We start from the raw sequence: 26,653 nt of genomic DNA, 5'->3' as shown, positions 1-26,653 counted from the left end.
TGCACTCCATTCCCTTCATTGAAAACTAACTGATTTTAGTCCCCCAGTCTGGCAGCAATTCTCCCATCCTCCAGGATCTTTCTGATGTCACCGAAGTAGCTTGGCCATCACATTTGCAGGTTCTTTTGCTATCCAAAGCTATAGTTCTTCTGGACCAAGAAACCTGAATTCCTCAAAAGCAAAACTGGGATTTTTTTTATTGTGTTTACTTATTTTGAGTACTGACTGCCTAGCTGCCTTTTCATTTTGTTTTTTCCAGTTCAAAGAGCCTTCTTCTTGAAAGGGACAACGAACTAAATGAGACTTGTCAGTACTGCCTGCTCTCCTGTCCCCTGGATTGCTTTGCATCACCTGCTGACACCCTGATCACCTTGGATAGCTCATCCATCAGGCAAGGGTGGTCCTTTAAATTTTTTTTTTTTTTTTTGGATCCTTCTCTTTTTCCCAATAGGAGATACCTGCATTGATAAAGGGAATTTCCTCATCTGGGAGTTACCTATATCAATGAAATCAGTGGTCCAATCCCTTCATCAATGCAGGTCAATTCAATTTGTTATATGCCAGGCACTGTGCTGGGTGCTAGACACTTAATCTCCCAGCGCCCTGGGCAACTCTATGATTATAAATTGCAGATAATATTTATTGAATTCAATTGACTTGCCCACTTGAACCTAGATCTTCCTGGCTAAGAGGCCAGCTCTCTGTCCACTGTACTATATTCCCCCATTGTCATCCTTGGCGCACCCCAGTAGATCATTCTGAGCTTTAGCGCTTGATACTGTTTTATAGAATGACTTTATATTCATTCTGCTTTTTTCTAGTTTCTCATGTAAAGGTGGCCAAAGTCTTTACTGGTACTGCTGAATTTATCTCCTGCTTTCTCCTCTGGAAGCTTGTCCCAGTTATCTCCCCCATCCTTCCTTCCCTACCTAGATCAAAGATGAGGGAGGGGCCAGTCTTGACACAGAGGAGGATCTCTTCTTCCTCCAAGACAGGAGCAAAAAATAGGGGAAAAAAAAATTTATATCTATAAGGACTTGAAGGTATAGAAGTAGGAAGAGGGAGTTCAAGATGGGAGGTCCTAATTTTCTTAATAAAGTCACAGTCCTCCTCCAATAAGGATAATGTTATATTCTTGGAACAGACTGGGTTTCATTGGAAGTAAAGAGATGGTAGACAGAATTGTCTATTTGATACCCAAAGGGAATTCCGGGGCCTTTAAAGGTTGATGGCACCAATTTTTTACCCACTATCATTTTGAAACTTACGGCTTTCCTTTCTCTTGAGATATACAGATATACATACAGATATAGATGGTTTTATATCCTTTGTGTTCTTAGCATAACTTTCACACTTACCACCCTTGCTTGTTTTGAGTTATATAAAAAGAACTAAGGGTAGGAAAATAGGGGAAAGGCAGAATGGGATTGATTTTCCTGTGATAAGTGGTCAAGAAGGGAAAAGGGGATTCAACAAGTGTTCCATTCATTCAACAGTAAAGATACTCAGTGAGTGGTGACCTGAAACTGAAGGCTACTGAAACTAAAGGAGCTTTTGAGTCTAGCAAGAGTAATATGTACACAAATTAAAAGCACAAAATTAGACTAAACATACATCAAACTAGCTAATATGGCACTTATGTGCTAAGCACTGTACTGAGTGCTTTACAATCATCACCTCATTTGATCCTTACAACAACCCTGCAAGGTAGGTGCTATTATTATTATTCCTATTTTACAGATGCAGAAACTGAGGCAAACAATGGGTAAACGACTTGCTCAGAGTCACACAGCTACTAAGTATCTGAAGTTGGATTTGAACCCAGTGTTCGTAACTCCAGGCCTGATGCTCTACTACAGAGGAATTATTATTGGCTTGTTGGGGGAAGATAAGTGAAAGCTTCATGGAGGAGTTTTTCTGAGGTGATCAGGGTGTCAGCAGGTGATGCAGAACAATCCAAGGGACGAGATGAACAAAGATGCCAGAGAAGACACTGTTGGCCATGTTGTGATGATGATGAGTGATCCAGTTTTACCAGGACAGAGAGGATATGGAAATCAATTTAAGATCAATTCAGTAGGGGAGCAGGGAACGGGGAAGGAAGCATATGACCTTTGGTAGCTTCCTAATTTAACTGTTTTTGCTCACTAGGTACCAGCCCATTTAGCAGTTTCTAGACTGCTAAAAAACTACAAGTGTTATCAGCTCCTCCTCAGTGCTGGTTCAAAGTCCTAACTGTTTGGCTCTGTTCTGTATGGAAGGGTGAGTATGGGTGCCATATTGAGGGTGGAAGTGAATAAAGGCAAAAAGTTAGGCTGAAGCCAGATTGTGGCTAAGTTCACTGAACATTTATGTACCTACTATATAAAAAGGCACATGTATGTGTATGTAAAGTTAAAAATCAGACAGTCCCTGCCTGCAGCACAATCTCATCAGTCTAATACATGCTCCCTAAAACTATATGCAGTACACAATATGGTGGTTGCTAGAGGGGATATTAATAATGCTGTGAGCAGTCAGGGGAATGGAGGTGGGGAAGCAGGGCACACGGCGTGCCCTGCATCTCTTACATGTGCAAACAGAGATAAACAGCAGGGACAGCCAGCCAATTTCCTTCAGCCAGTAAGTGGCTCTTGGTGGTCCGGGGGGGGCTTAGGGATGGGGAAGAGAAAGCAGCGTGCAATAGACAACTGGATATAATGAAGAGTTCACAAATTTAAGAGTTCAGGAGTGTCTGAAATGGAGGAGCTTGATAATGCAACTTCTCAGGTGTTCAATGCTCTCCTGTAAATCCAAAAGGTAATATGGTCAAAAATATCTTTGGGAATTAGAATGATCAGGAATACAAAAGGGAATGAATTAAAGCTTTGCCAGAGGCACAGGACATAGAACATGGCAGCAAAGTCAGAGTCAGTGAGAAAAGAGACAGCCAGGGGTTTTGTTTTGTGTTTTTTTTGTTTTTTTTTTGTTTTTGTTTTTGTTTTTTTTGTGTGAAGAAAATACAAAGTTTTATGCATGTGTTCACATTTCATGAGATTTCATTCTAATGTTTACAAAGGCCAACATTTCACAGAAAACTTTTCATCACTCCCGAAACAGTAATCATGAAATACATCACTTCTACAAGTCAGGCAGACGAAACCATGACAGCCAGGAGAGAGATGCTGGTCCTCCCATCCCTTGTTCATGTTACCAAACAGAGACACGGAGAAGAGGGTGGGGGAGTAGAATGGGGATAAATGACAACCTCTACATCACATCATAACAGATAGGATTTTTCAAATGGCAGAGTGAATTTTATATGGAAATAAAGGGACACTGTCAACAAAATTCATTTGCTAGACTGTTAAACAAAATTCATTAGTTAATTGACCTTTATTTAGAATTGATTTCAAACAGATCACTGTGTGTGATCAATTAAAAACATTCCCCTCCCCCCCGTTTTTTTTTTTTGTTTTTTGGTCCAGACCCATGATTTCATTAGTATACGGACGGCACTCATTTTTGCTGAATGCAGATCAGCAACCATCTAAAACTGAACCCCACAGTGGCCGGCACTTGAGAGTTAAGTGACTTGTCCATGATCACACAGCTGAGTATAGGTTAGAGAGGGATCTTGAACTCAGGCTTTCCTGACTCCAAGATGCAGCCTCTAAGCAGGAACACCAAGCTGCTGTGTAAACAACAAAAGATGACTTCATGGGTCTTATCTCCTAGCTCTCATATCCCAGTAGTAAGCACTGCAGGAATATGTTGCTGTTTTCTTCTCTAGCTCCACCTCCCAATTTAATGATTAAAAATTTAAAATCAGGTTTAACCATCTCTAAGAATCGAAAGGTTAAATCTTAGTAATCAATTCAGAGTCTGAAAATTATGGCTGAGAGTGTCCCTTTAAGGCAAAAAAGACAGCAAAGTCAAAGTGGATAAATATTCTGTAAGATATAACACTCTAGTCATTACTGTACAGGCAAAAACATCTTAAATAATATGGTTCATATACAAATAAAATGAATACATTGAATACTGTAGAACTGATTATATGTTCTCTTTTAAATGGCACACTATGGATTAATATTTTACAATATACACATCTATTTGAGGTGGGGGAAACTAGTGATGCTCCACGGGTAAAAAGAATACAAGTAATAAATTCATTACTGGCTACCATGATTATTACAATTTAAAATAAAGAACACGAGATACTGTCATTGGACTCCTGGTAGGGCACACATCACGTCCTTGTTAGAGCTGAAAAGAAAGTCTAAATCTCCCCTCCGATCAAGCTACCCAATACTGCCAATCTTTGCTTACCTTCAAAGCACACAATTTCTCTTTAAAATTCAGCATTATTTTCTTAAAAAAAAAAAAAAAAAAAATACAAATGCTGTATTTTAGACAAAAGCATTTTGAACCATCATTCAAAAATGAAAGCTTATGGCAGGCAATTCTGTGTATTAGAGACAAGCCAGCAGTTACTACTATCAAACATTTAAAAAATTTTAATCATAAAAAAATACTATAATTCATCACAGACTTTTTACAGTTATAAATAATAAATAGCATGATAGTAGATTATAATCAATGGATTATCTAGCTCAGTTAATATTTTTCTCATTATGAAGCTCCTTACTTTGCTACCTCAGACTGACTGAAACGCTCCAAGTATATTCCCTGCAATTAAAACTTATTCTTATAAGTAGAATATGGAGCTAACATTCAATTATCAATTGAATAATATTCAATTCCCTCTAGAAATTAAACTTTAGAGACTTGCCTTTATTCAAGGCAACATGAAAGTTACTTAAACCATCCATCTTCTCTAGTGGCAACACAAAACCTGTGATGCAGAGGGACTGAATCATTGGTACTAATCACCACAGGGGAAAGCAAATTTCAAAGTTGAAATGCATTAAAAAAAAAAAAAAAAAAGGCGCACCAGATCCCAAATCAGATGATTACATATGGCACCCCATTTTGCTTTCCCCTTCCCCTCTGGTTTACATTCTTTAAGAGTAGAACAATGTCCCCTAAGGCACAAAAATCCCTATGGCCTCAATGCCACAGGAGACATTGATGGCCCCATGTGCACTTTCCTGCACGGTACTTTTTTTAGGTCAGTAACACTGGCTAGTCACTTCTGAATGCACCAGACATTTTTGATCAAGGCTGGAATTTCTTCTCCTTGACAACAAATAACTAGAAATATTAATAATATGTTATACATTCCTCAGGGCTACAAGTTTTGGGAAAAAATGTTAGCTACCGCTGCTCCTGGGTTATAAAGATCTGGAACATTCTTACTAATTCAGGCATACTACCAAGTCCATTAATATTTCAAACATTAAAACCAATCCTCATCCTTCCATACAATCTTAACTACAAAGGAGCAACATTGGCAGCTACAGAGACCACTAAGTATTTCCTGGTCTGACTACGGGCAAGCAGCTCAAAGAGGAAAAAGGAGAAATCATTTATTTCAATCTGATGAGAAAAATCATTTAAATATAACCAAATGCAAGTCTTTTACATTTGTAAAATGAAGAGCAGTATAGAACTATTTAGTTAACAAGGAACGGAGGTCTCTCTCAAACGAGACTTTCTGATCAGTTTTGTAACTGTCATTTATTTTCGTTGGGGAAAGGAGCCATACTACAAACTACATATCAGTACGCAAACTACAGGACCTTAAGGAGGTAGCCTTTTGGGCATCAAAAGTAAAATATAGCAACAGCAACCCAAAGTTTAATAATCGGAACATTTCACTTAACACAAAAGGAAATTTGCAGAAACTAGCAGTAAGGTTAATATAGCTATGAATTCAACCTTTGAGAATAGAGATGTTAAAGGATAATGTTACATGAATTTTTATTATCTAATTAATATCTTAATCCTCATTTAGGGATCGAAGTTCCTTTCCCTGCCTGCCAGAGTCTTTGTCTAGAAAACAGCACGGTCAGAACACTGAATGAGAAATGGTTAAGTCACTTGGGTGAAAGGTCATCCATCAAGATGAACGAAGAGCATGAATTGGAACATGTTACTGGAGAGTCTGTGGCATTGCTGACTTTAGCCAGTGAGTCTGAGGATGAGCCAATGCTGCTACTACTGCCATCCAGAATATCTGAAGACAGACTGAGGACAAAACAGAGACAGTCATGAGCTGGTGTACCTCTGGGGTAAGTACAACATGCAACAGCTGCACGGTTTCAAGAAATCACCAATCGGGAGAATATTTGTGTAGAATTAAGAAAGGAATAGCAAAAGGTTACATTTGAAAAGATTTCAAAACCCCACGAGAGGCCCCGCAAACTCAGAGACTCTGGAGTTTTCGATTCCATTTCTGGTTTCCAAAGAGTCCTAGAATTTCTACATATGCCGTAGATGGTACCCATCTTATATGTTTCACTTCCAATATCACTGGGACCTAAGGCCAACTGGAAAAAGTGCCCCTCATATTTAGTTCTAGATACTTCTGTCTCTACACCTCCTCCCAGGTGTCCCATCGATCTTAGGGAAAGAGATGTCCTTTAGTCTCCAAAATGAACCTGTATCCTAGGTGCCATTCCTAAGTGACCATATAGTTACTTGTTTCAGCTTCTGTCTCTGTCTGTCACACACACACACACACACACACACACACACACACACACACACACACACACACACACTCTTTTGAGAAGATTGACAGTTAAAGGAAAAAGAAGAATGATATAGCTAGAGAGAATAGTACATTAGAACTGGTCCATATGTTCTATCACTTCAATTAGCTATAGTCTGCTCCAGCTGCCCCAATGTGCTCATCTGACTAAGTCCGAGGCAAGATACTGTTGACCAGTCCCTTTCCTTCTCAGATATAATCCCTTGGCTTCTGGGTTACCATCATCTCCTGACTCTCCTTCCACCCTTTTTAGTTCTTTTTATTTTGCTCCTAGTTTCCTTTTCATCCTCCTGACTCCTCAACTCTTGATATTCACACCTTCAGTTTCTCTATTCTCAAAGCTTCCGCCTTCATATCAACCCTATGAGGACTCACCAACCTGGAGCTCCCACTTTATCTTAAGCTTGTCGTATCCAAAATCAAAGCCACACTGTCTCCCCTAAAAAGGAAGGCTTTTCTTCTCAGTCTTCCCAATTATGTCAATGGCACCCTTCTCCCAAACTCCTCGCCATTCCTTTGGACTCCTCGTTTTATTTTACCTTTTTTATAAAAGTAGTGCTCTGGTCCCATTGATGGTTCCTGCCTAATGTTTCCTCTTCCACAGAGTTCCCACTGTAACCTCTTTAGTCTGCTCCTTCATCATCTCAGGCCTGGGTTTCAGCACTTGCCTCTAACTGGCCTCTATCCTGCAGATCCATCCTGTATCATTTCAGAATCTTCTATAAATCAAAACATTACTTAATACCTCATTTTCATTGTGTCATGCCCTGCCCTAAAACTGCTAGTTTTCGGCAGCCTAGAGAATAAAGCTCAAATCCCTCATGCTAGTATTGTAGCTCTCTCTAAGAGCACCATGGCACAAACTATCCAGTCTAGTCAGGATGGTCTCCATCTGTCTTGGTATGAAACCGCTCTACAATCTAGCTTCAGTACACTTCTTGAGCTTTATCCGATATGATCCCTTATATAAAGCCTAATCTATAGTCAAATTGACTCCTCAGTGCCACCTGAACACATTTGTGGCCTACCTTGATAAGTGCTTGTGCCGTGCCCCCTGCTTCACTGAGCTCTGTTTCTTAAGGGCCTCTCCTCCAGCAAGGCTTTGCCCCTCACTCCAGCCTCTCCTACTCATCAGTGACAAACTTCGTATCAATTGTCACCTATGGCAACTTTGTTAGTCATTTGGGAAGGGCCTATGTCCATCAGCGAGCTACAAAATTTAAATTTAAAAATGCCCTAGCTTGGAAGGTGGGATCACTCAGACAGCATTGCAGGGAGCCTTGTATCCTAAGTATAAAAAAAGACTTCCTAAACCCGTCAGGTCTTTCTTACTTGAGAACAAATTATTTTCACATATTTTCAAAGCACATGGTAACCTACCAAATATATAAACAGAGACTCCCAGGACTTGCTGTCATTCTCATGGACTGAATAGCAGCATATATTTATTTCTCTGATGCTTTAAGGCTAACAAAATATTTCACAAATACTCACAAAGCCCTAGTAAGGGTCAGCCCAAGTAATACTGCCCTCAATTTTAAAAATGAGGAAATGAGGCTTAGAAACTTTTAAGTAACTTATCCCAGACCATCCAGCTAATAAAGAGCCCAGGCAATCTCTTAGCAAGTGAGTCTATGGCTCCTTCCACTCTCTCCTGCTACCTACCCAGAGGTATTACCCTATTACCTATCCTAGGTAATAGAATGCCATCTTTAAAAAAGCGCCTCTCTATTTCAAATAAACCTTCCCCATCAGTTTGCAAATCCAATTGACAACTAAGGCTTTATTCATGTTAAACTAGATGTGAATGACATAGTAAATCTGAGACTAGACTGCTGGTCCAATCCCCCTTTCCTTTCTCTAATTAAGCCTAGCTTTTACTAAATGTGTTTTTAAAATGATGCTTGCATTTCTTGGCTACTTCCTTTATGTCTCACATCAACCTCATCAGGCTATTAAGGAATACAACAACCAATCTGCTGTTCTGCCCGGGAAGCTCAAGCTATGAGGCTCTCTCCAAATGCCACAGAGACTTCTCCTCCCTGCTTTCACCCTCTACACATTCTTGGGAATTTTTTAAATACTAGAAAATGTCAAAACCCAATATATTTCCTAGCACTTACAGGAGTTTCTGCAACGTAAAAAAAAAAAAAAATCATCCCTTGAAATATTTCTTCTCTTTTCTCTCTCTCTCCTTTTTGGGTCCCCTAATTTTACACCCCTATCATACATGGACACGAGTGGGTTAATTGAGCCTGCTAGTAGCAGGTTATTACTATTCCCCAAATCTTTCACACAAACTAGTTTCTATTTTGAAACATGATTGTCAGTCTTGAAGAGGCAGTATGGTGTCACGGGGACACAGAGAGGTGACCACTGAGCCAGAAAAACCAAAGTTCAAGTGTCACCTCAGACCAATATTGGCTGACACAAACCCCTGGCAAAAGTCACTTAACCTCGGTACTCTGATGCTAGTTGTTAAGAAGGTACCAAGCTGTGTTGATACAGGGAGTGTCTTCACCCTGGAATTAGCTATACCCATAAAATCGTAGGTCAGTCAGTCACCTAGCATTTATTAAGCCCCTACTGTGTTGTGCAAAAAACAGTCCTTGGTCTCAAGGAGTTCCCAATCTAAAAAAGGGGGAGTCAACATGCAAACTGCTATGTACAAAATAAATATATCAAGGAGAAATTCAAGATAATCAGCAAAGGGAAGGCCCAAGAGATGATCAGGAAAGGCTTCTTGCAGAAAGTGGGAGTTTACCTGAGAAGGAAGCCACGGAAGTCAGAAGATATGGGGGCAATTTGAGAGAATGGCTGAATGGAGGAGATGAAGAAGAGCAAAGGAAGTCAGGGTCACTGAATTGGAGAGTATGTGGAGGAGAAAGGTTGCCCCCAGAGGGGAAGGAAAGGGAGCCAGGTAATGAAGAGTTTTAAAAGGCAAAATGGAAGATCTGATCCTGATTAGTCTATAGAGGTGATAGGGAGCCACTGCAGCTTTATGACTAAGAGAAATAGGGACATGATGAGCCCTTCACTTTAGAAAAATCAATTGGCAGCTTAGTAGAGGAAGGACTGCAGTGAGGAAGAGACTAGAGAAAGAGAAGGTGACCAGGAGCCCATAGCAATAGTCCAGGTGAGGCAATAACAAGTGCACCAGAATGGCAGCAGCATACGAGAAGAGAGGGAGGAACAGGCAAGAGATGTTACAAAGGTAGACGAGACAAGCCCCAGCAATTTCTTGAATAGTGGGTATGAAAGGGAGGCACTGAGGAAGACACTTGGGTAAACAGCAAGATGGTGGTACCTTCAACAATAACAGGAAAATTAGGGAGAAGGAGGGAGTTGAGGAGGAGAGGTGGTGAGCACCTAGATTTAAATGCTAATTTTATCATTTAAAAGTTAAACTAATCCAAAAATACCTAGCCACCTTTTTAAAAACTGCTGTATGAAATGTATAGATTCAAAAGAAAGTGGTTTCTGTCCATAACTGAGCACAAAACTTAACCACAGGAGATCGAAATGTGGCATAAAAGGACTATCTAGATGTTCAAAATCATAACAATGCAAGCTAACTTTATTCAAGTTATAAAAGACTATGCAAATAGGATCTTACTGTATTTCTATATAAATGTATAAAAAAAAGCCAAGAGGCTCTGAACCTGGAAAAAAATTCAACTTTCCTTAGGGAAAAAGCCAAAAGAAACTAAGGGAGTTAACAGACTTTAAAAAATAAAAAAAAGCCAAAAAACACTTCTCTAATCCAGTACTCACACAGTACTGCCACTGTATATATTTAGGTTTTTAAAGCCCACTGCCTTCAAATCCATCATTCCTAAAAGCGCTTTTAAGTGGAGGAAATAGGGGAAAATTGAGCTGGTTCAAAGACTTTTTTTTTTTCACCGTGTAAGATAAGTGGTGAACTGAATTGACTGGAATAAGAATATAGTCAACACAGTTATTTACACTACCCGAAAAAAGCAGATGTACAAATAGAAACCACCCTTTCCTCCCTATGGAAATCCAAAAATTGCTTTTATTTGACTAGGATAGGGCATTTTTTTGCCTCGGCTAAAAATCAGCTTGCATTCCTAGGGCACATACTGGCTGAGCAGCGTGAGAGAGCGGTCGGCCCCGGCTACGTGGCAGAGACAGAGTAGGCTCACATTAAAAATTGGCTACTACCTGGATAATCCGAATAGAAATAGAAGTTAACTGTAGATTTGTACCAGGTTAAAAGATACCACTTGTAACGCTCTCATTTGCTCAAATAAAGCCAGCACCCATTCAAAACATTTAATTTCACTCCTACAGAGAAATCTTTCTGCTAGCACTGTTTATTACTTACTCAAAAGAAGCTCACTAATAGAGAAGCTTTCCAGAAAGCTGGGGGAATACAATCTTATGTAGTTTTGGCAATTTCTTTCTTAATATTGAATCAAAGAAGCCAGACCTCTGATCTCCACTTGTGGAAGAATTGCTACAGATGGCATAGCTCTTGCCACTTATTTCATTTACTGCAATTTGCAAATTGTGACTTTGAGAAATCTTTCATGGGATGTTTTCACTAAGTTAAAATATGTATTGTACCAAAACTTTTTCTGTTGCAAAATCATAGATTTCCAACTAGATGGAAACCCAGAAGCCATTTCATTCAACCTCCTCAGAATTTCACAGAGGAAAAAACTGAGACCAAGAAAGAGGAAAGGACTTGCCTCCATGGTTCTCCCCACCTCAGACCAAGGTCAACCAGGTAGCAGCCTCAGAATGGGGCCTCCAAGCCAGCTTCTGTGATCCTAGATCCAGGAGGTCACCTACCATCCCTACTAGTCCCCTTCCCTAATTTCACAGAAAAGGAAACTGGGACCCATCAAGGCTCAGTAATTTGTCAGAGGCCACAAAGATAAGCACACAGGGAGTGGCAGAAGTGGCCTTGGAAGCCAGGCCTTTGACTAAATCCAGCAATCTGCTCACTGCACATCCCCTCACCCCCACCTTGCATCTTGGGCCCCCAGACAGCTATAGACACCAACGCCCAGCACAGCGCTTTCTGCACATCACACTACATTTTGGTAATTGTATAAAGGCAGCTCTGGCAAGATGATTTTCAGTCCCTACTTCTGTTTAACGTGTCCCCCAACTGCCAAATAAAGAGAGAGAAAAGCTGAGTATAGTTATTTTAATCATTAAAAAGGAAAAATGAATATCAATGAAATCTATAAATTATGACTTTTTTTAAAAAGTCATTATCTAATAATCATAATGCTAACCTTTGACCAGGACTACAAACAACCCAATTATCTGATTTGACTTTCCCCTTCTCTCCCTGTCCTGATCCTTCTCTGAAGAAGGTGCTAATGAGCAACAGCCCCATAAATACCTTGGCCAAGCCCCAGAGAGAGGAAAGGAAAGGTAAAGAGCTTAGGAATTCACAAACTGGCTAATCAGTAAACTTCATGTAAAAGTTGATTAATTTATTCCAGCCGCCAAATGCTGAATACATATAAGCAGGCAATCAGAGAACCTCAAAAATAGCAAGGAGGCTTTTCCCCCCTTCATTTATGACTTATGCCTAAAAAAGCCCCCAAGGGTGAAAAGTAAATGAAATTAAAATACCTGAGCCGGATAGCAACAAAATGAAGGCTTTCGAGATGACTCATACTGCCACTCTAGATGGCTGAGCCCTTTTTTGCACCATATCCTTGAAAGCAATAAGCTGTGCTACAGCAGGTGTGTACGCTGGAACTGTGCTGTTTCTAAGACTGAATCTGTGATAAATCCATTTGGGGTTTCACCTGTGGGACTTAACTCCTGAAATCCCCAAAGGACTTTGCTCTGAGGGTAGGTCTTCCATAGACATGCTTAGGACAATTCTCTAAGTAAAGTTCTAGTTCACTTCCTGAGATCTGGGGCTTCCATCTGGAAAGGACTTCCAGACAGGTGAGGAAGTGAGGGTCCAGAGAGAAGGGACGTCTCCAAGTAGATAGAGCAAGTGAATGAAAGAGGGATTTGAATCTGGGTCCTCTGATTCCTGATTCAAAGCTCTTAAAGCTCCCAATTTTACAGATCCAGATCCCAACACATAAAAATATCCCAACTCCAACTCCCTAAAATTAGGAGCAGTTGCTGTGAACTATCAGAATGCATATACAAGTTAAGAGCTTCAAAAATAATCAAAATCCAGGCCATCCAGGGTTTCACTGCTACCACTTTCAACTGCACTCAGAAGGGGCTTAGAAGACATTGTATATGCTCACAATTTACACCTGGAGGTAGCCAAGCTATTTTGATCTATACCAGTTGAAGTTTCCAAATGGAACTTCAAGGGAGCTTCCCGTAGGATTTGTGACAATACATCCTACCTGAAGAAAAAGGAAGGGCTGAGCTTCAGCACCATCGATGTACTTACTCTGGATTATTCAGGGCTAACAACTGTATAGTCTTAAGTAATTTTCGGGAGATCTCTCTAGGAAGACAGACATTCACTCCAAATGGGCTTTTGAAAACATTTAGTCAGTGCTACTGAAGGTGCTACCAAAATGGTGGGCGTGAACATACATATACATAACCCACTCTCCACCCTCAGGCGGCATTTCAAATAAAATACTTACATAGGAGTATCCTGGTAACTTTTGCCTTACTTATATTTCTGCTCTCTTTATCTTTAATAATGTCATTATGCTTTAAAAGGAGGGATGGGGAAGGGATCTTCTCCTGGGCTTTTCCTCACTTTCTAGTCTCTCCAAATGGCATTTGTCCACTCCATAACACTCACACTCCAATTGAAGTGCCCGCCCTCATCGCTGCTATTTGGTAATTCCACTGGAGGCTGGGGGGTGAGGTATGACATATTCAGGGTCCTGCAGGCTCTGTCCCTAAGAATCCTTACCTAATTCTTGCTCAGCACCTTAGCCTGCTCATCCAGAGTCTCATTTCCCCTTTCTCTTCCCTGACTTTGCTCTTAAAACCAGTCAACACCCTGCCCCACTCCCCCGCTTGCCCCTCTCAATCAGTTCATTTTTTTCCTCTTTTCTAAATCCCCAATTTCACTAAAAATCCTCTATTGGTTCTTTCCAGTTCTACCTCTGGCATCTTCGCTATGTCTCTTCTCATTGTTGCCACACTGTCCCCCCCCCCCCCCAGGCTGGCACATGCCCCAGGTCCTGCCACTGTCTGGCCCTTAGAAGCCACAGAGTTGTTGTTCCTTAGAATGCTTAAGATGTTCACATTTACAACTGACCATCTTCAGACAGATTTGCTGGGGAGGGAGATATTTTTGCCCCAAGCAAAAAACATCAGCAGAGAGAGATGTCTCAACAAAGCTCGTAAAGCTCTTAGAAATAAATCATTTAGTTTGTGCTCTGATTTTGTTAAATAAGATACAGATTGTGCCTAAATTGTTCTATAAACATTTTAGGCACACGTTGCATATACATTCAGTACAAACTCATTTTGCAAATGCAAAGAAAAAAAATCTAACACACACACACACACACACACACACACACACACACACACACACACACACACCACACACTACATTATTTCCAATGTGATGGGTAGGAAAATCTAGGGGATATTCTTTTAACATAGAAGAATTTTTAGCATCATTTTGTTAGTGCTGAAAACCCTTATGCTACACTGGTACAGATGGCACCATAAATGTATATGTATTCCTGGGAAATGAAGTAGGGAAAGACTTTTTAACAAACAAAAAGAGCTGAAATACAACACAGGATCAGGTAAAGAGCAAATGCAAATGTTAATAATATTCAAATTAAGAAAGGAACATACATAGAGGGTAGGTACCATTTCTGCCTTGTCCTTAGAGACACAGATTTAAGAATTTTCATCAAGTAGAAAGAAGCTGAGAGACAATTAGTTAGAAACCACAAAGCAGAGGGCACGTTCATTATGCAGTCCCAATAGCACTTGACACACCATGGTCCCTTAAACATGTATAACAATAAGACAAATGTGTGTACACCGAAACTTGACTTTTTCATATTCATCACAAAGATATTAGGAGCTACAGATATGTGGTATAAACCTTAATCTTACATAAAATAGTAAGGCTACAGTGGTTGAACAAACATACATCTAAGTATTCAGGCTGTGAGACATGGAAAGAAAATGAAAAAATATGGTTGGTTTTCCATTTAACTATTTAAAAAAAAAACTTTCTTTGTCTTCATTTGATTTGCGAAAAATAGAAATACTGAGATGAGGGAGGAACTGTTAATTCTTACAGTTATTTTACCCTGACTCCCATTGCCCCAGCCCAGAAAAGTTAATACCAAATAACCCCTTGCCTTAATTTTGTTAAGTAGTATGGATTTCCTTGCCATGAGGCCCCAAAAACCACCTGGTCCTCGTTTCTGTTTCTATTTCCAAAAATATAAATATCTGATCAATGCAATCTCATCACAAAGATTGAAAAAATCCCCTGCAGAGCAGGATGGAGAACCCACAGAAAGACGATTCCAAGATTTACAATCACTGGGTTCCAGCTGTAAATGTCTAAGCAACAGTATGAATTTAGAATCAACTAGGCTTTGTAGGAATCTCAAGACATGGCAATCCTTAAGCTATAGATGTATGCCCAGCCCTTTCCACAAAAGGAAAATGCTAAGTACTTAAAGATGGGCTAAAGATAAACAAAATCTGAAAGATTTTCAGGTCTTATGCAGCAAGATCTGATTTTTACTGGATTGTAATTAAGTTCCACTTCACTCTATTCTTGTGAGAATAAGCCTTCTAAAAGGCCGAGACCAAGAGATACCATAATTCTCACTGATGTCATATACAGATATGGTGTTTGCTATTACCAGCCATTTCAAAGCCCCAAAACAAAACTGGTAGATTTGGGAGCACATGGGAACAGGGACAACATCACTGTCCATGTCCTCCCCCAAGATCACTGTAGTGCTTTGCTAGTGCCCTCAAAAAGAGCCTGCACCTCAGTGGCAGAACTCATGGTATGATTTATGGAAACCTTCCAGTTTCCATAAAGAGAGCTACCAGCACCTATTTGTTTGAGCCTACTGGAATATTGCAGTGAATATTCCTTGGGGCTTGGTCCTGGCTTTTTAAAAAATGTTTTCACATAGTGTTTGTAAAGTGTCTTTCACTTGCCAGAATTATTTCCTGACTAGCACCTCATTAATTAGAGTCTACGCAAGATGATTTATCTTCAGCCATGTAGCTGCAGGAAACATCTTCCTCCTCCTCCTCCTCTTTTTAAAATGAACAACATAAACAGAATTGACAGTTTCGGCAACCTATTTTCTCCATGATCTTTAGCAGCATCTCTGCCTATTGCCTGGAAAGTCATTCAGTACCAAAATTAGTGCACAATTATCAAGGACAGACAAGATAAATGGGAAGGAAAAGAGAAGAGAGACAAAATTGGCCAGAACAGTCCAGGACAGACATGTGCCTAAATGAGAACAGGATTAATCACTGGAGGGAGTTAAGTTAACAAACTATGGCAAACAAGTCACAAGTTCCCCAACCATAAACTTAAGTGAAAAGTGCGTAAATGACTCACAAATTAGGAATGGCCTGGAAATGCCATTTAACAGGTTTTAAAAATGTTTCCAAAATAAAGTGCCTTTAGAGGCTTTTTGAAAAGACCTGTTGTTGTAAAGTGCTGGATTTTACTCTTATAGTTCTGAAGGGGCAAAATACAATTCTGTGTAGGACAGGAAAAGCCAGAACAGATCTCAAAACATTACCTGGATGTTTTCCAAATCAGTCAATACTGCCCCAACCCCAATCCCACTCTCCTCCACACACCCCCATTTGCTAGCAGGAAGGAAAGTGTTATTGGCAGTAGCAGCCTCTGCCCTTCTGAGCTTCTGGGAAATTAAAAGTAACATCTTGTCATTAATTGATCGGCAATTCCTGGCCAGGAGGAGAAAGTTTTTTTTTTGTTTTTTTCCACAGCCAAATAAAGGAAAAAAAAAAAAAAAGTTTAAAAGTATTTATGATAATATTCCCTAAGGGGCTAGAAAGGTTTACTTTAAAAAAAAATTTTTTTTAAATATTATTAGAATAACTTAAAGATTTTATATAAAAATTTGGGTAACAGTATTTAAAGAAACCATATCAGAGAATTTGGGTTTTCCCTGTCGTGTAAAATATTGACAAAAAATTTTTTTTTTACAAAATGAAACACATAGAATAAGATCATCAGGCACAGCAAAGCCAGAACAACTCAGTATCTTTTCCTCCCATCCCCAGAGTTTCCCTATCTGATTGGTATGTAGGGTCAACTCCCTCCCACACAGCCAAATTTGGAGGGGGGTGGAGGGGTATTGAGCTAATAGGAGGTCAGAGTTGGGCATGAAAGTGAGTGTAATAAAATTAGAAACATGCATACCAAAGGGAAGTACACAAGACTTTTGAATTATCTTTTATGTCACCCATGCCTGCATGGAAAATTCCCCTCCATCAGCATTTATAACTGAATATCTTTTCAGTGGGTTTAAGGCAATTTTAGATTATTTTCAACATAATCTATTTTAAATGGGCTATAGCCTAATTAATTAATTGTCAATAATTATAATACAAATAATCATTCATATTTTTCTTATCCCCTCCCTTATTGTCACTCCCCTACACTTTTTTTTTTTTTTTTTTTTTTACCATGAACTGAGATCTGTCAAATTCGTAATATCAGGAGAAAGCATAGTAGTAATGCCTTGAAAGAGTCTCTTTGGCTGACTTTCAGTTTCCATTTCACCTAAAACAAGGAAAAAAAAAAAAAAAAGAATTGTAAAATATATGTAGTTGTTGCTTAATTTGGGTGTTATTGGATTTTGGGGGTTTTTTTTAAATTAAAGCTAGCAATATTTTTTCCATGCATAGTAATTTCAGCATGTACTCAGCAAAGAAAATCCTAATGTCAATTAATGTCAGGGCTGACAGTCCTGAAAATTTTCCATTGATTTTATGTAATTTGTTACAGATAAGTTTGGGGAAGGGGGGCCTTAAAAGAACAGCTCACTGGTTCCATCATGAAGACTGGATCAAGACTAACCATAGCATCGAGAAACATTTGCAGAATATGAAGACCACAATAAATAGTAAGTAACTGGCAAAGAATGCCGAATACTATATGTATAGTATACTGTATACAGGTCCAAAATGGCATAGTTGGTTCAATTTATATATATGTATTTTAAATTGCTTAGTATAATACTGAAAATAACCAAAAATATAATTTTAAAAGTAGTCAAACTCTTTGCTATTTTTAAAGGAAGGGTAAGATAAATAAATATATCTATAAATACATACAATCCCCCACAGACACACACACAAATATAAATACTGTCATTTAGCTGTTCTAAATTTTATCAAAACTGATCACAAAAACACTTTACTTCATACTAACTTTGCCACTAAAATACAAAAATAGAAAATAATTCAGTAATACAGTGTCTTTTTCAAAATAAATTCACACACGAAAAGCCTGAGACTTAAAAACAAAAAAAACAAATTTCTTCATCATCAATCAGTATCGGTCACGGATCGATCTGTATTTCAGCAAGAAATGTATAACTCAAAGCTTGAAATTTTTAAACATTCCCAGAGTAAAAACAAACCAACAAACAAAAAAGTTCACTTTTTCTAATAAATGTCAATTCATGTTCTATTTTTTCTGTAGCTATTCCAAGTCATGGGAACTCATTAAGGTCCATGTTTTTCTTGTCTTTAACTGATAATATTTCATTTTAAAATCTACTCTTCATTTTGAAAATGTTCCCTTCAATGGAACGCCTAACTTGTATGAAGAGTTCCCCCTGCTGTCCTAATTTGGAGTAGCTCTGAAATGGAACATGAAAATGGGACCCAGATTAAACATATTCCATCCTGCAAAGCATAATTTTAATACTCAAATGGAACCTCTCCTTAACATATTCCAAAAATAATTCTTCAAGATTCTCACAAGGTCCCTGAAAGAAATCAAATACCCATAAATAAAGGTCTCTGAATAACTTTGGAAAACAAAAAGCAATCAGGGCTACTTTTCTGTATTTTACTTTCTAGAACATGGTTCTATAATTTACAAACTACAATCTCTTTAGCATATAATGATTAAACATAGATAAATGAATAAATAACCAATCTGGATACAGATTGATGAGAAAATATCCCAAAGATAATCTACAGAATTCAGATTTTATAATCATGCTTGTAAGAAAAATAAACATTTCTTTGAGGAGGAGATTCCATCTTGAAATACTTTGAGAGACAGGAAATCTCATTTCTAGCTCAAAATAAACTAAGTTTTACAATATCACAAACATCCCCGCATACCTTTCCTCTTAATAGGACCAAGAACACTGGGTCTAATACAGTTGATTGGACTTTGACTTCTTCTGCTAAAATATAAAGTTAAAACATTGGCATCAGAAAGACTTGAAGTACTTCCAAGGTACAAGATAAATAGTTTTAAAAGCCCACAAAAAGATTCCGATTCTGAAGCTCCATGCAACCCCAATTTTGGTATCCTAGAATAACAGTCCTGTGCAATGCAAATACCACCTGCACTACTGGCAGGCCATTTTTCCTGAAAAGACAGTACATAATGGGGAAAAAAGGGAAAAAAGCCAGTTCTGAAGTCTGATCTAAAGGCTGGCAGCAAGACAAGACAATCTAAAAGAGAAGTCATTACTCAGCTCTATCTTGCTTAAATTATTTCACTTCATTTTCTTAGGGTGGCTACCACAGTCTCTCAACTTTTAGGTTTTCCTCCAGGTTCCAGAATGGTGGTACAAATGGCTATTTCCACAATGAGGCTTTGAGACTGTCTCGGATTACTCTTAAAAAGAGTATGCCACTTTACAGGGTTTCAGATCCAAAGATCATGGAAACCATTCAATTAATCACATAAAAGTAAATACTGCACAGGACAGAAGAATCATTTTAAAAGAGATCAGATTACTCTTTTACCAAAGCAACAAAATCAATCAATAGAACATTTGAGCTGGAAGGGACCTTTGAAATAAACTAGTCCAACTCTCTTATTATATAGACAAGGAAACAGAGGAACAGAAAAATTCAGGTCACACAGCTAGTTTCCTAATAGCACAGGGACTCCAAAATGGGCCTTCTGAGTTCTGGCTCGTTGTTTTTTCCACTACACCAGGATTCCATCTACTGGAGTGAAACTAATTTTACTTTATTTTCAAAACCTGTAGCAGAATCCTATGATGGTACCAATGTTGGGTGGGGGTTCCTAACCCGGGTACCAAAACTTAAAATGTGTGTGTGTGTGTGTGTGTGTGTGTGTGTGTGTGTGTGTGTGTGTGTGTGTGTGTGTATAAATATGGAAAAAGAAAAGAGACAGATAGACAGAAACAGAAGGAGACAGAGAGAAGGGACTTGATTTCACTATAGTTGGTTATATTTAGAATTTATTTTATGCATTTAAAAAATATAATACTGAGGAGTCCATAGGCTTCATCAAACTGACTGCCCCAGGGGTCCAAGACCCAAAAAAGATGAAAGTGGCCCAGGATAGGGGGAAACACTAATTCCTATGTGCTGGCTTTCCAAGGGAAATGTATATGAGGAATATGATTTTTCCCATTCATAACAGGACACATTCTGTGGAAAAGCAAAGGTTTTCAAGGAATTAAACAAGAAAAGGGACAATTGATTTAAAAAAAAAAAAAAAAAAAAAAAACCTATAAAATATTCCTTGTGATAAGCTATTAAAATGCCTAAAATTTTTAAAAATCCTTATCTTCATCTATACAAATATCAGTCCTACCTAATAATATCCAATTTAAAGGTTGCTTGTGAAGCTAAGTTACTGAATTAAATAATATTTAGAAAGCAAGTTCACTTACTTTGAAAATCGTCTTGTTGGACTGGGAATAGGACTTGGAGGTAGCCCATTGCTACTCACAAACATTTGTAAGGATGGTGAAAAACATTGCTAGGGAAAAAAGTTAGTATTAATAAAATTCTAGAGCCCCATTTTAAAAAGCATTCTTTTTAAATCATCTACAGTGAAGTGCTTAGGATCACATAGGTGTTAACATAAGTTTCTGAGTATATTTTAAATGACTATTAATTTCCTTTCACATCATCAGCTGAAAGCAGAGGATTCCCCCTTCCCCTTTCCTCTTTTAAACAAATAATAGTTTGGGGTATGTGAGACAGGCATTTGCAGCTATTTTTTAAGTCTCTTCAATGTTCCTACCTTTCCTATTCCTCTAGTGGGTGATGGTGCTGGAGAAACTGGGACGAAGTCAATTCTCTTAGGAGAAGATGATTTCTCTGATTTGTCAAAGTCATTATCACTCTGTAAACAAAAACATGTCATCCACTTATAATAACAGAGCACATCCCTACTCTAGAAATAAATCACAAAGTATTATGTTTGCTTTCAGAACTATCATACTTAGATTTTTAGAACACATAAATGTGCAGATCCACAAAAGGCTTCCTGTATTTATTTAAACCTGTGTTCCTTTAGATAAGAACTGCTATAATTTTAGAAATGAAAGGCATATAAAAGTGTATGGACAAATGAAGAGAGCCAATGAATAACTGAAGTGGTTTTTTAAAAAGCTACTTTTCAAATCAGACTTGCAATTTTTTTTTATTTTTTTTTACCAAACTTAAGCTTTCTTCCCAGGAATGGCTTATCTGCATTGCTGTCTGCACCTCCCTGAAACACAAAAAAAAAATCTGATCAGTCCCTAGGGATGGTACATATAAGGATGAGTCCCCATTCTCAGAAATCACTCACCTTTCGTGGGCAGCTTCTCTGTTCATCAGGTCTACTCCTTCTTCCTAAAAATAGAATGTATAGTCAGGGCTTGAAGACCATAAATAAAATTTTCCATAAGGACTTTCCTCCCCCCTTATCTTGATTTTGAAGCAAGTGACCTTAAAAATTAAAAGTACATATAACAAAGCCAAGTATTTCCAAATCTCCATTTCCTCATCTTATCTACAAATATTGAGAGACATTTGTGTCTGATGTGGCTACATACCCCTGACTCCCTCTTGGGGTTATATAACTATCTAACCTAAATAATTATTCAAAAGAATCTCCTAGATTCTGATGGAATTCTGGCTCCAACTACAAAAGAGGATAAGCATCCTTATTCTAAACAGAGAGGATATAAATAAATTGTTAAAAAGAGTAAGGTGACCTTTGAATGTTGAAAATTTTAAAGTAAAAATAAAAATCAAAACATCATTTATAAAAAGTTTAGAATATGGAAGTAAAATTTACCCTTTTGATCTGATGAAGTCTGCTGCTAGGAATACGAATAGGAGAAGATGACAGCAACTGGGAAAACAAACAAAAGAAAACATTCACTGTTTAATGAATTGTAACAGTCTGCTTTCAATATTAATGTACAATGCATTCTTATATTCGTGTGTACATATATTTTTAAAAACCCAGACATCTCAGAAATTCAGCTCTCTAAATCACTGAACATTAATGGACATAGAGGCAATACATTCGGTCTCTGGAAAGTACACCAGGTGCTGAACCTCAAAGCACCATCTGTTAAAAGACAAGCAGTGACTTTACCACTTTTCCTAAATGTATTCAGCCCAATGTAAATGGATGTAAAAAAAAAAAATTCCAGCCTTGGATATAGCCACTTCCTAACTGGCCCAGAATAACTAACTTTTTAAACAGGATAAATAGAAAAGACTGCTCTTATTCATTTTAGTTCCAATATACATTAAAGCTAGGGAAAAGACTAATAAGTTAGTCTAGTCTGGTGGTTTCTGAATGTAAAAAATCCACGCAATCCTAACAGTCTCTAAATAAATACTCAGATACTACATCAAAAAGATTTTGTTTATACAGTCTAGCAAACCTAAAATATGACCTTCAATATGGTCCCAAATCAGCTACCGATCAGTTACAGATTCTCATTGATCAAGGGAGTTCCCTCTTTGGGAGTGGCTTACCGTAATGAAACAACAGTATGATCATAAGAAAATTGAAACTAGTAAGAAAAGTCAAAATGCAGGGGCAGCTAGGTGGTACAGTAGATAGAGCACCAGCCTTGAAGTCAGGAGGACCCGAGTTCAAATCTGATGTCAGACACTTTACACTTCCGAGCTGTGTGACCCTGGGCAAGTCACTTAACTCCAATTGCCTCAGCAAGAAAGAAAGAAAGAGAGAAAGAGAGAGAGAGAGTCAAAATGCTACATTCAGACATTTATCATTTTCCTAGTATATGCAGCATATCCTACAAGACAGTACAGGGACTATATCAAGATGAACACTACAGGGTGCCTCATCTGAAGTCTGAATCCAATACCGGATGAAGGCACCTCTTTACCAAACAATGTTGCTCTCTTTTCTATAACACATTTCACTTTGTAAAAATTATTTTTTTTTTTTGTAAAGCACCATGTGAATTTTATTTTTTTAAAGCTTTTTATTTTCAAAACATATGCAGATTTTTTTTTCCTTTAATTATAAAGTGCAATGGAAAGAGCACTAATTTTGGAGTTGAATGACCTGGATTTAAACACTAGCTTTGTCAATTACTATCTGTAGGATTTGGAACAAGTCATTTTTCTTTTTTATTTTAAAATGGGAGTGGGTGCGATGACAAAAGGACCTTTCACCTTACACACCAGACCCCATGTCCCTTGTGATCCAAACCAGGTGACATTTCTAAGTAGCCAATCAAATTGGACAAGTATTTATTCAATGACTACTATGTGCAAGGTAGCAAAGTGATAGGAATATGAAATTGGGAAACAGCATACAAAGTGGCTGCAGTAAAGCTGGAGAGATGGTCTAGAGCCTGAGGGTAAGAGGCTTCATAGGCCAATGTAAGGAATCTGCATCGTCTCCAAATGAAGGCCCTTGAACAGAAGAGAAGAATAAGCATATGCTTTAGCAGAATTATTTTGTCAGCTATGAGGGAAGCTTGAGGCAGACACCAACGAGCTATTCAATCATTCAACATATATTTATTAAGCAACTTATATTGCTAAAGATCCCCAGGAGGGGGGAGAAAAAAAAAAAAAATCAAACCATTCATGTCCTTAAGGAATAGGAAAATATGACCACCTAGAAGTATATATAAATCAAAGAAAGGTGGGGGTGAGGGGAGGCACTAGCACAGTTAGTGAAATCAGTAAAAGTCTTATGTAAAAAGAGATGCTGAGCTTTGAATGAAATGAGGGATTCTGAGAGGGAAAAGCAAGGAAGAATTATATTCCAGACATGAAAGACAGCCAGCAAAGGCCCAGAAGAAGCCTTTTAAGAGTGCCTTTTATAAAGAATAGTAACAAGGTAAATCTGCTTAGACCCAAAGAATGTATACATGAGGGTAATGGGGTTTTTTGTTTGTTTTTGCTGAGGTCGTAAGGGTTAAATGACTTGCCAAGGGTCACACACCCAGGAAGTATTGAGTGTCTAAGGCTGGATTTGAATTCAAGTCCTCCTGACTTCAGGCCCAGTGTTCTACCCACTGTGCCACTTAGCTACCCCCAGGAGAGTATAATCAGGCTGGAGCCAGTTTGGGAAGGGCCTTAAATGTGAAAGTCATTGGAATATGGGGATGAGGTGGTCCTGGGCTTACGAAAAATGACTAACGAGTTATACAGATTCTACATATGGTTTAAAATCATCAGGTCTTGTTAACAAATGAAATGGTAAAAGAGAAGGTTAAAAAGTACTTTTGGTGATGCTTTAACATGTCTTATGTTAAGGAGCTTTATTATGCAGAGCCTGTAAATCATTACTTTATTTCCTTATTCATGAGATATTTTTTTTGTGAAAAGAGATTAAGGATGTGATTTATCATAAATCTAGGTGTTGTATTACTTCTTACTACAGATGTTTAAAGCCTCTAAACATGCTTTCAAAAACAGAACTGGCATTGTTTATTTCTGTTTGCCAGAATTTTTGAAATATGAGGTCATACTAGTTTAATTTATTTTAAAAGTTGCACCTTTCTTGGAAAGGAGTAGAAGCTGAGAAGATAGACATACTGGCACATTTTTATATCTATTTGCAAAACTTAAGGAGCTAAAATTGACAATGTAGTTCTTTGTACAGCCTATTGTTTTTGCTATTTTTTCCACCAAAGATAAAATACAATCGAATGATTGTCTTAAAAATGGTGAACAAAATTTCTAGTAAATTTGGCATCAGTTTCATTTTTGATTAATTTTGAACATTATTTACCAGAAAATTAAAACAGTAATTTAAAAGAAAAAAAGAAAGAAAACTATCTGGTGGCCGTATGAAAAATTGAATCCCCGCCCCTTCAAGAAGCTTATATTCTAATGGAGGAGAAAACCTATAAATAGGTACAGAGAAGGGATCTACAGAGGAGGTGGAAAGCAGTCTTGAAAAAGCATTAATAACAGAAGGGACCAGGAAAGAGGCCTTCTGCACAAGGTGGGAATCTTGAAGGAAGCCAGAGAAACTAAGTTAGATCAGAAGGGAGAAGAGAAAGCATTCAGATCTGGGGGACAGCCAGTACAAAGGCCTGGAAATGGGAGACAATAATTGCCAGCATTGACATCATACTTTAAGGTTTACAAAATACTTTACAAATATTATTTCATTTCATCCTCATAACTCTGGCCTTATAATAATAATCCTGTATTTTTAGATGAGGATGAGGAAACTGAGACAGGTTAAACAGTTTGCTCAGGGTCACACAGCTAGTGAAGGTCTGGGGTCGGATGAATCCAGCTGCTAGTAGAGCTTCAGGAGGAAGCAATAACAAATAAGCAAGGGCAGCTCCATCATGGCAGGAGTGGAGAGGAATAAAATATAAGAAGACTGGCAACATCAGAAGGGACTAGGATGTAGGGAGCTTTAAATGTCAGAGGAGTTTGTATTTGATCTTGGAAGTACTGGGAAGTCACTGGACTTTTTTTAAGTGGCAGGGGGTTGAGGAGAAAGGAGAGATTTTGTGAAAAATCACATTGAAAATCACACTGACAATTGAGTGGGAGAGGGACTGGAATGGGCAGACTTGAGGCAGGAAGACCTACTAAGAAGCCATCGAAAATAGTCCAAGTCAGAGATGATGAGGGTTGTTGATTAACTGGAAAGAAGATACATGAAATATCTTAGAGGTAGAAAAGGCAGGATTTAGCAACTGATTAACCACATAGAATAAGTGAGAATTTAAGGATGCTACTGAGGTTATGAACCTCAGTGATGGAACAGATTACAGTGACCTGATCAGGGATAGGAAAGTTCAAGGGGGGGACAGTTTGGGAGGTAGAAGATAATGACTTCTGTTCTGCATATGCTGAGAGAGTTTGTGATATGAGATTGGAGAAGAAAGAGAAAGAGAGTGAGCTGGGAATCATAAAGATTATAATTGAACCCATGGGAGCTGATCAAGTCATTAAAGAGAAAAAAAAGAACCAGAACAGGACCTTAGAGGATTGCCCACAGAGAGTGGGCAAGACAAGGATGAAGACCTAGCAATGGAGCCAGAGAAGGAGAAGATAGGTAGAAAAAGAAGAGAGAGCAATGTAACAAAAATCCAGAGAGAAATAAGTATCAGGGAAGAGGTGATCACGATTGTTAAATGTTGTACAGAGAACATGAAAAATAAGCACTGAAAAAAAGCCATTTGATTGGGCAATTAAAACTTTTGAAAGAGCAGTTTCAGTTGAATAATGAGGCCATATCATTTACAAGAGTGAGAGGAGCAAGCAGAGGCACTGAACATAGATGGCACTTTAAAGTTTAGTTGAGAAGAGGAAAAAAGAGATTATACCTGTTGGCACAGTTGGTTTTAGTGAGACTTTTTTAGGTGGAATGGAAATATGGATGTATGTTTACAGGCTGCAGGGAAGGAGCCTATAGACAGGGAGGGGTAGGAGGTAAGAGAGGCAATGAGGAAGTTGTGAGAGGACGGGATCAAGGATGCATCCAGAGGAATTGGTCTTGACAAAGAGAAGGACCTCTGTATCTAAAACCAGGGCGAAGGAGAAATTAGTGGGGGAGCTCTT

The 26,653-nt window shown here is 38.3% G+C and overlaps 1 protein-coding gene and 1 long non-coding RNA gene across 4 annotated transcripts in view; one reads left to right on the top strand and one right to left on the bottom strand.

Annotated features, from left to right (window-relative positions):
- The window catches only part of LOC141548691 (uncharacterized), a 185,630-nt gene extending 185,244 nt beyond the window's left edge, over positions 1-386 (top strand). Inside the window, exon 11 of the long non-coding RNA XR_012484034.1 lies at positions 260-386. This is a non-coding gene — a long non-coding RNA (uncharacterized LOC141548691). The remainder of the gene's footprint in view (positions 1-259) is intronic.
- A 5,221-nt stretch (positions 387-5,607) lies between these two features.
- Positions 5,608-26,653, bottom strand: part of PABIR2 (PABIR family member 2) — a 38,981-nt gene continuing 17,935 nt past the window's right edge. For all 3 annotated transcript variants that reach the window (XM_074277755.1, XM_074277756.1, XM_074277754.1), the window contains 8 exons: positions 21,921-21,977; positions 21,429-21,472; positions 21,293-21,347; positions 20,877-20,978; positions 20,521-20,609; positions 18,983-19,047; positions 17,309-17,405; positions 5,608-6,132 (listed from right to left, as the gene is read on the bottom strand). In XM_074277755.1, the coding sequence (XP_074133856.1) occupies positions 5,982-6,132; positions 17,309-17,405; positions 18,983-19,047; positions 20,521-20,609; positions 20,877-20,978; positions 21,293-21,347; positions 21,429-21,472; positions 21,921-21,977 (660 nt within the window). In that variant the 3' untranslated portion in view covers positions 5,608-5,981. The remainder of the gene's footprint in view (positions 6,133-17,308; positions 17,406-18,982; positions 19,048-20,520; positions 20,610-20,876; positions 20,979-21,292; positions 21,348-21,428; positions 21,473-21,920; positions 21,978-26,653) is intronic.

This window comes from Sminthopsis crassicaudata, chromosome X (assembly GCF_048593235.1).
Source record: "Sminthopsis crassicaudata isolate SCR6 chromosome X, ASM4859323v1, whole genome shotgun sequence".
In the NCBI taxonomy this organism is placed as follows: domain Eukaryota; kingdom Metazoa; phylum Chordata; class Mammalia; order Dasyuromorphia; family Dasyuridae; genus Sminthopsis; species Sminthopsis crassicaudata.
The sequence above is the reverse complement of the archived record's forward strand: the minus strand, read 5'-3'. Positions and strand labels throughout refer to the sequence as shown.